We start from the raw sequence: 10384 nt of genomic DNA, 5'->3' as shown, positions 1-10384 counted from the left end.
CACTTACCTTCTGAGGGCCGAGGGGTCCCGCAAGGCGTGGAAGGGGTCTTCAGCTCTTCCTGGGACTCTATGGATGCTGGGCTGACACACTTGGGTACAGGTGAGGATGGGGCTGAAGGAGATCTCAGGTTCAAGGACAGCTCACTTCTGCCTCGGCTTACACTCCGACTCTTCAGCTCCTTCTCATACTCCTCCGCTGCCAACCTCTCCAAGTATTTGTATCTGAAAGTTAAATTCCAGAGGGTTTCCGTAAAGAAAAAGAAGTCTGTGGCTGATGCTTGTTTATGGATGAAACACCTGCAGAGAATGAGCTGACTTCCTGACACGAGGGGTACCGTGCTAAACTGCCTGCCTGGTCAATCTGACAAAAAATGCACAACAAAGCAAAGACTATTGCCCTGAAAAAAATTAAACTGCTCATGACAAAACAAAAGCAAAAACCAGCAGAGTTAAAGAGTCCTTAGATATAGTATTGTGTCTGCATAGTCCTTCTCTTTTTGGAAGCATTTGTCTGTCCTCCTTTTCACCCTCCTCCTCCTCCTCCTCCCAGCCCTCCCTCTCCTAAAACTAAAACAGGAGGGGAAAAAAAAGCAAAAGGGAAAAAAAAAAAAACAAGCCCAAAAACCTCCAAAGCCAGAGCCCCTTAATACTGATGCAAACAGCCAAAGTCTGAGACTTGCTGCAAGGAGAGGAAACTGGTTTAGTGCAGCAGACAAAAACAGATCTCCCTGAAAACAATACCAATAATAAATACCAATAGTTTGGATTGACTATCTAAAGTCTCTGAACCTGCTTCTACTTGCTCTGAGACCAGTGCACTGGAATTAACTTTGTTCTCTCCAGAGTCTACAATGGAAAGTTTTCTTTTTTTTATTCTAAAAAATTTCTCTGCCGGACTCAGACATCCAATAGCTTGGACCTGACGTCACATGTAGTTTATTCATCAAAGTCACTTTAAAAGAACAAAGATACATCTGTTTTGCATTTTAGGCAGGCAGAACTCACTAACTGTTTATTAAGACCAGCTACCAATCATATTCTTCATAGTGTGCTTTATACATTTCAACCAAAATAACTTTGAAATATGTGCCTCTTCCAGATGTCTGCTAATTTTATCCACCATTATTTGCTAAGGAATAAATTCATGAATACAGCTGGATTGAGCTTTAGACTGTTTGTCTTACCCACAAGTGAACTGTTAAACAGGCTAATCGAGACTACTGCTTATGTCCCTGAAACAATGTGGTCATCCTCCTATAACCCACTGTTGTAAACACTTCGTAACAGGGAACACCTCTCCTCCCCCTTCTGCCTCACTGACAGCCCAAATTAGTGTACGAGGGTGCATAAAAAGCAGGCAGGGTAAAGTCATCAGCCATATGTGGTAACATACGTGGTAACATGCTTAGTACATATGGTAGCCACACACATGCACATTTGCAAACATCCATATAAAGCATAGAAAAGTGTCTTTGAAGAACAGTCCTTGTGTTTTCAGAGGCAATTTGCTTTATTGCAAACAGCAATAATGAAGAACAAACTCATTTTTTTTTTATTCCTCCAGAGGTATGCACAAGCTTTGAACAAATTCTGCGAGAAAAAGAACCCCTACAGACTCTGGATGAAAATATAACAAGCACATACTTGTATGGTTATAAAATAGGAACTGTTTACAGTTCTAACATGAAGCCAGTTCCTGAGAATGATTTTTGCCTTTTCAACAGAGGAGAAAGCCTTTTGCTGGCATTAGCATAATGTTTTGTTACAGTTCATGAAGCCAGTCTTTCTTTTGACGTTGGTCACTTACATATTGCGCCTCCCGCCTCCTCACAAGTAGAGCAGATGGGACTTCAGACTCATAAAGAGCCATTCAAATCGATCACTTAGCTCAAGCAGGTACAGACCAGCTGGCTGCCACCAAGGAGGGCTTTGCAGTTTGCCAACAGACTACAACAAAGATCTGGATGGATCCTTCTCTAATGAAAGCAGGTACAGACCAGCTGGCTGCCACCAAGGAGGGCTTTGCAGTTTGCCAACAGATCTGGATGGATCCTTCTCTAATGGGGGGCGGGAGGGGGAACTACAATGTTTCATTGTCCTCAGCTCTTTTTTAGCTGCTTTAACATTTTAGCTTCTGTAGCTAAAATGTTAAAGCAGCTCTGCGCTGCAGAGCCAACTAGCAAAGCAGAGGAATATCGTCAAGATGTGCCTCCTCAAAATACACCTGCTTATTATACTGAAAGAAAAAAGGGAAACAGAACAGCAGCTCTCATGGTAGCACATCAGCATAACTAGTTATTGAATGGGAAGTCTAATAAGTAGATATAGCAATTTAACTGAGAAATAAAAATCACTCAAGAATCAGGTATTAACACTTCATACTTGATAGATGACATTTATTTAGGTTATTTTTTGTTTCTGCCCAGTGTATTAACAATGAATGAATGGCAGCATCAAATACACAAGGTCTCATGAAAGAGTTGAAAGGAAGAGCTACCATCCCTCTGCTGCAATTAGTTCCTCCACTTCAGGATTGACACATTGCCTCTGTGTACTGCCATGTTCCTTTAAATCATGGAAACCTGCAGGCATTATGATGCCTATACCAACTGTTCCCTATAGACAAAAACCCAAAAATCTGTGGGCTATACATTTGGTATACCTCATGAACACAACATTTCACTTATCATCTTTGAGTAGATGCAAATATCATTGTGAGTTCACTAGGTCTCTGAGTGATGCCCTGATGGTGACTTAAAATGTTTATGTACAAAGTCACAGGGTGGAGAGCACCTGAGTTGTAAATCACACTAGTGAGGGCTTGGGAGCTCACCTTTCTTGGCTTTATTTTTAAATTACCACTGGAAAATACCCATCCAAACAAAGTAACAAAGGCCTTGAATCACTGAACAGCAAGATCACGTGAAATGAATGGTGCTCAGTTACACTTAGAGCTCTTGAAGCTGCAGGGATCTTTCTCCCTCATACCCAGGCCACTCCAGAGCCACTGGAAAAGTGGGTGTCTGTATTCTGGAGCTCCAGAATGACACAATAGTACACAGAATGCTCCAAAAGTTGACAGAATTTAGACAAACGTGCTTTTAACAGAGCCTTTCCTACGTGCTGAATATTATCTCATTCTACTTTTCCAAACTGATATGGGGTAAATGTACAACCCAGATTTTAACTAGGATTTTAGCACCTTGGTTATAGCATATTCTTACAGTCCATGCATTCTTTTAAAACAAATCAACATGCAACTTGCTACAGGAAATAAAATGTCATTTATGCCAAGGTGGTTCTAAAAAAAAAAAAAGTTACAGAAGGCCAATGTAACGGACTACTGGTGCATGACCTCACTTGCAGAAGATTTCTCCAATATTTATGCGCTCTCAAAGCAAACGTGTCTTTCCTCTTTATGAGGAAGACCTTATAGTTTAACATCTGTTCCTGCTCCAGCAGGGGGATTGGACTAGATGATCTTTCAAGGTCCTTTCCAATCCCCAACTTTCTGTGATTCTGTGATCTCAGTTCAAAAGAGCTCTAAGGATAAAGGCACATTCCTAATGACCAGTGAAATTGTCTCAGCTAGCAGTGATGCCCTGCTACTGAACACTTCCCCAAAACCACTCCAGTTTACTTGGCACATTCCCTTACAACTTGAAAGTGCTGGAGACCTCACTTCTAATTTGTTTCAAATCTTGCTGACTAGCACAGTTGCTGTAAAAGGTTTCATTCAGCTAAGATCGGTGTATGATGCTTAAGTGCTCAGATGCATTTCATTTCAGAAAATTCTTTATACTATTTGTAACTGTTTTGGCTGAAAGGACAAAGGAAAGCCCATCCACTTTTTCTTACTCTTAGAGATGTCAAAATAATTTTTTAATATTAGCTATTTCAGCCACAATAGATCAGACTTTAGTTTGCAGAAATAAACTGCCTCCTGTATAATGGTTTTGTGAAGGGGAAAAAAAAAAAATCCCAAACCAAAAAGCAGCAACACAATGATTTCTGAGATGGCTGCTCTCATACTTTGATAATGTAATTCCAATTTTTGACTATCCAAAAGTATCTCCAGAAAGTAACCTCTAGAGGACCATAAAAGCAGAAATGAAGCAATCTGGATGATTTTTCATCTACTATTTGTTCAGTATTGTGCATATTTTCCAGGTTAAAAAAAAGAGCTCCCTCCAGGGTGTAATTACTAGTAAGGTAGAGATGAAGCTACTGAAAAGTCTTTAGTTGAATATTCCTTTAAAAATGTGCTTTCATAAGCACATAACTCCCAGCCTAGCCCAGAGTTGCTAAACTATTTAATAGATCTTTTTTTCTTTTTAAAAAGGCTCCACCCCCTTTAGATACACTATTTAAATATAACTAAACAATGCCTCAATGATAAACACTGCTAAGCTTCGTAATTTACTCGCTGATGTTTAGAGAGACTGGCATAGAAAACTTGGCCCTGAAAGATTAAAAACATGCTGGGGGGGGCGGGTCAGAACCATTTCAATCAGCCTGTGACTGCAGTTTTGTAATGCTTGTGACCCCAGCTTCCTTTATCCTCAGTTGCCTTTTCTGAGCTTCCAGAAAGCTTGGGACCCACAGGGTGAGACAGGCAGGCTTATTTAATTTATAACTATACTAAATTTGGGCAAATTTCTGAGGCAAATGGAGTAAGCTTATTTCCCACACAAATAGATAAAAGATGATCAATCACTTCTTATGCATTCCAGTCCTGGTACTTTTCATATATTGCTGTACTTCCAGCTGGACTTCATTCTCCTCTTTAATGAAACAACCACTTTCTTGTAGAAGTCTTTTGGAATAAGTGTTCTGTGCATGCAGAGTTAAAAATGTAAATACACAACAGCTCCACAGTAAAGAATATTGGAAGTGCAAACAACAAAAGGGAAGGATGGATGTATTATATACAAACCTCTCTTCTCTTGCTTGTCTTAGTTCTTCTCTTTTGTCTAAATAATCACGGCTAAAAAGAAAATTGCAGTAAATTGCACAGGAAACCAGAAGAATAAGGTAAGTATAAGAAGTATAAGTACAGGAGAAGAAACCAGGAGCAGTACAAACAAGCTGATCAGAGACAACAAAGGCTGTTATCAACAAAAATTATTAGCTTGTTTTTTGAAAAAAAGGCTGAAAACTGTGCATGTATGCTTTTCCATGCATACACCACAGATATGTGTACACCAACTATGTAGTTCGGCAAGTCATTACAAGTAATTATTAAAAAATCCAAAAAGTGAAGACCTTGAAGTACATTTTGAAACCTGGAAGCTGAAATGAAATACAATGAACTGGGCTCATCCATAATGAGCAGGCACATTAGTGGCTATTAAACCATTCCTCATTTGCTCCATCTAGAATGCCCCGAAGCAGTGGCTGTGGCAGCTGGCAGGCTAGACCAAGGCAGGGAGCATACTGTATCAGCCCTCTTTCCTCAGTGTGTTCTAGTTGCCACGGTTGGAAACGGGACAACAGACTGGCATTACCGAGTAGGACAGTTCTTTGGTCTTACAAGGTGCCTGTAGGATCATCGGACAGGAAACAACGTTCCACTTCTTTATTTTTCAACCTGAGTTTTACATACAAACCTTCCTCTATCTCAGCTGCCACTCCCACAGCTCCTCAAGTAACTCATATGTTTAGGTTTTGCCAAGTCAACTTTGCTGGATGCCTGAGCACTGTGGTTTCAAGCAGGTCTGTCACATCCACAAACGTGGATGCAAATTTAACTCGGAGTGCAGCAGAACCCAGTGAACGTCCAGTCTGCCTCAATATCACAGCAAGGTAGTTCCTTACACTATATTTTTAATATTTCTTTGAATCTGGTGGGCAAAGCTGATGAGACTTTCACCTTATTTGTTAGACTCTTCCACAGCATAACCTGTGAGTAGCCAGAAAGATTTTCAGAACTACACCATTTATGAATAAAAGACTATTTTTCTCTTTATATTCTGTCATCAAATGAATGACTTGCCATCTACTACATCAACAGCTATCAAACACCTGCTTGCAAGTGCTCTTCAAAAGTCCATTAATAGAGAACACACATTACTGTTTCAGGCTATCTCCATATCCTTTGAATCCCTGAACTGGCTATAATTTTATCATATTTTTAGAGTATTCTTTGGAATTACAACAGCTACGGGAATAATTCCCAGGTGGGGTGGGGGGGAAGAATTTTTCAGCAGGCAAATTTTAACATTAGTCTTTCCCCTCTGACAACTTTCACTCTTCCCTACAGCTGAAGAATAACCCTTGTATTTTAGGATATATTGTTCTATATATGCAATGAATACAATAGTGCTCTGAGAAAAGTATCTATTATGTAAACTATCCCTTTGCTAGCAATAGCTTATGAAGCTTTTTAACACCTCTCCTAAAACCAAGCTCTTTCAAAACTGGTGATGCTCTCCTTCAAATTATCCTCAATTTGTCAATAATAGTGCCAGAACCTAGTGCAACGTTCTCGAGGCTGAGTTGGAAAGAATGAGATAACAAATGAGTCATGATAGTAAATCCAGTATTGCTCACAAGTTTAAAGGCTGTGAATTGCAAGTGCTATTTTTAATCAAAAATACATCTTCAGAGACTGGGTTTCTAGCCAGACTGATGATACGATAATGTAATCCCAAGAACTCTTATGAAACTGTTCATGACTGCTTGCTGTGGCTTTGTTCTCCTCCTGCCAGACTGTTTAATCAGCTGTGGGATGCTGTCTGTCTGCAAAGTTTGGTGGCTTTGGAGACCCTCTACTCAAACACATTATAACTTTTGGGTGACCAGGGAACTCAAATCTAGAAGATTAAAACCTTGGACATGGAAAAATTGTTGTCTTAAATGTGCAACACAATCATGATGTTTAGTTAAACAGTTTCTGACTCTGAAGTAATGGGATGAAGATGTATATTTTTAAAAAATTGTTTTTTCTGACTTTAAGGAAGCTCTTTTAGTGACAGAACAAGTGCTGCAGCCAACCTCTAGTGAAATGCGCAGATCTGTTATTCAAACAGGTCAAGCTGCCAAATGTCCTGGTGGCTTTTTTGGTCTGGGAGTTTCCTTTCTGAAAGATCATGTTGGCTGTCCACGGCAGCCTGCTGCAGCCTGATGATAGCACTTAGAGGGAGAGTTTTTGGAAGAGGCTTGAACACTGAGACCCGATTGTTTGTGTTTCAGAACTTGGGCAGCTGTTGGTTGCCAAAGATCCTATTATGGTGCTGTTCCACCTTCCCTCCGCCTCTCATTTTCTTCTAAACTAGCTATCTTCTGGAGCCAGGAGAGTTTCTCCTTCAACCAACCAACCAACCACTAGTAAATTATTCCTCTTTTCAAATTCACTATGACACAGACCATTTCCACCTCTTACTAAAGAGATGATTACAGTGAAAACAATCCTGCATACTAATAAACAAGCTCACATGAAATCCAGTGCCATCTTTTCCATAAATGCCAACTCTAAGGCTACAAAACATTTATCCTACCATTTTTTAGATTACTACATTATGTCTTCTAACTACTAAAAATAAGTTTAATTTTCACTCCTGTTTATGAGGAAACAAATTGGTTTCTTAGTGCACTCCCTTCAGACAGCAAGGCAAACCACTTCAGGTATAGGCTCCTTGTCTATCCTAAGCCCTCTAGAGTCTTGGCTAGTGTCTGTGCTGGGATTTCCAGGCACGGATTTAACAGGAGGAGAGGGCTTGTCTCTTACTATCCTCAGGTAGCACACCCTAGGATCCCACAGCACACAACATGTTCTCAGATGCAAAAATGGAGAGTCCTATATTCAGCTGGTGCCTTTGTCTGGCCATGGTTTGAGCAATAATTTTGACAATTTATTTCTGTCAGTTGCTGTTTCCAGGGGGAAGAGACACATGTTCAGAAAAGCAGGAAAAAGTAGTTTAAAAACACTACCACGCATTCCAAGACAGCAAATCACTTATACTTTGCAGAACATAAAAGTAAAAAGATGTCTCAGTGCAGTCCCTTCCTCCCTTCTTGATACCTTCCCCACTTCTCGATACCTTCCTCCCACTGTTTCATCTTCAAACCCTATGCCTCATTGAGATTATAGCTTGAGGAGTATATTAGCTAAAAACCTGGCCTCTTCATGTATTCAGTCAGTATAATTGGCAAATATATAGCTGTCTGTAAAAAAATTGATGGTTTATTAAATGCCAAAATTAATCATGATGTGTTTAATATATCAGTTCTTAAAATACTTAGATCAAGAAAGGTATCTAAAGAGACACTCAAACTATTCATCAATTAAGTTATTTTTCAGTTGAATGTCTCAATGATTTACAAATTCATCACATATTAAAGCAACAGACTGAGAGTCCTACTTGAATTTGTTTCTTTCTTCACGTTCTATCCTTTGCAACCTTTCTTCTCTCTCCTGACGTCGTCTTTCTCTTTCTGCTGCCAAGGACTCCTGGTGCTGCCGAAAAGATGATGTAAGGAGACCACCCAAAGCTGGCCTGCAGAGAAAGGAAGATCAGATTTCTCAGTGTCACTTTTATTGATTATACTGGCAAAAAATGAGTAGCAATCATTCAGCAAGTAACATAATCCCAACCAACAGAATGACATGGCAATATTTATGTATGGATGCTTCAAAGCACTGGCTGAGCATCCTCTTGCTAAATTGATTTTAGAGACTGTGATGAGCTTAAGAATGATAGATAAGGTAGGATTCTTAAATTCCCAAATTTCTGATGCACAAATAAAGTATGTGTAAGAATTCTTCAGTCTATTTCAAATGCAATAGTGTCTAAATAATTTATTTTTACTGTATAATCCTGTTAACTGAAAAGATGAATCCTGTAATGGATTTTTGAAATTTTTAAGGGGAAAAAAAAAAAAAATCTGAAATATTTTTCCAGCACTTTCCAAATATGTTATGCCATGATGTTAAAAACAGACATGTCACAAACACCTGAGAATCCTGAATACAGAAAAACAAAAATAAAAGATGACGTTAAAACTGCCCTTCGGAATTTGAATGCTCTCTTAAATAGGGGCATATTTTTCCTTTATACATTAACAAATTCTGTTATCATTATTTCTGTGCTGAAAGAGTAAAATGAAGCATGTACAGGAACATATCAGTAAAGTACAGAGGGATAACACAGCTAGTTATAATAATCATAAAGTGGCATCAAAATTGCTACCAAAAAATCAGAGGAAATGCCTCTGGAGGAGAACAGATTACCCATTTTTCCTCTTCTTGCCCAGGGCAGGATTTAGCCTTCTCAAAGCAGTTTTGATAACTGTTTGTCTGAACTGCCTTAAAAATCCTGAATGATGGATGTACCACACCCACTCACCCCTGCCAGCAAGAAAGGCTTCACTGCTGTCCAGCCTAAATTTCTTTTTTTGCCATTTAGACTCATTGATTCTTGTTCTGTCCACAGTGAACAAAAAGAACAGTTCACTACCACCTGCTTTATGGCTAAGCAAAAATTAGTCCAAAAGGGGACTTTCTCTGCAGTCCTCTGACCATAACTATGAGCTGGATGCTCCACAGTAGGTTACGGTAATGAAGAAGGTTTAGTGGCCCCCACCAATAACGCATACCAACTTCTCGGTGTTCTTCAGGAGGCTGTTAAGATGCATGAGGTAAGGTGAGTAAATGCCTAGCCAAAAAAGTGGGATTTTTTTGGTCAGAAATTGCAGCCTCAACAGTAAAGACTCCTCTACTATGTAAATGATTTTTTTCTTTGAGATGAAACAGCTTCAAATAGCAAATACACTTTAAAACAGCTGCATTTATATCCACTTATAGTTTGGTCTTGACAGAGATTTTTAAATTTTTTTACTGCAAGTACTACTTTGGCTAGGAGAGTGGTTCCTCTCACACATCTTTCCTTCAGCATGGTGGTATTGGTATCACCAGCTTCTCACACAGCAACGGAGTGACCTCAGAGTAAACCTGCCTTTCCTTCTCTCAGAAAGGAAAAATCTGTATCATACAGGGTAGCTTTATACTGATGTAAATATATCCACACTGAATTAGACTGATAAAACAAAAAAGACATAACTCACGTAAAGCAGTTTCTGTGCATTGTCATAACAAGGTCTGCAATGAAAGGATTAATGAGAAAAATAGATGCTGCCTTTTCTGAAAAGAAAGTAAACCCTGTCTAAAGCAATGTTCTCAAACCAGTGACGCAAACCTGAATAAATTTTCATTACTTTTTAAGAACTCAGACTCTTTCCGTTATTTATTTACCTGCCTACAGCTGCACAATGTAGATTTTTACTGTAACAGTATCAGTTCACCAGCACAAATAGGTGCAGAAGAAGACAAAAACATTAATGCAAACCTATTGTTCCCAGGTGTCTATGTCTGTGCGAGCAGGAA

At 39.3% G+C, this 10384-nt stretch overlaps 1 protein-coding gene across 1 annotated transcript in view; it reads right to left on the bottom strand.

Annotated features, from left to right (window-relative positions):
* FHOD3 (formin homology 2 domain containing 3) overlaps nucleotides 1-10384 on the bottom strand; it is a gene marked incomplete at its 5' end in the record, with an annotated part of 98172 nt that overhangs the window by 72210 nt on the left and 15578 nt on the right. The window contains 3 exons of the mRNA XM_010166297.1: nucleotides 8-222; nucleotides 4937-4987; nucleotides 8364-8498. Of these exons, the coding sequence (XP_010164599.1) occupies nucleotides 8-222; nucleotides 4937-4987; nucleotides 8364-8498 (401 nt within the window). The remainder of the gene's footprint in view (nucleotides 1-7; nucleotides 223-4936; nucleotides 4988-8363; nucleotides 8499-10384) is intronic.

The sequence above is a fragment of the Antrostomus carolinensis genome, unplaced genomic scaffold, assembly GCF_000700745.2.
Source record: "Antrostomus carolinensis isolate BGI_N321 unplaced genomic scaffold, ASM70074v2 scaffold9044, whole genome shotgun sequence".
Classification (NCBI taxonomy): domain Eukaryota; kingdom Metazoa; phylum Chordata; class Aves; order Caprimulgiformes; family Caprimulgidae; genus Antrostomus; species Antrostomus carolinensis.
This window is presented reverse-complemented; position numbering and strand designations above follow the sequence as displayed.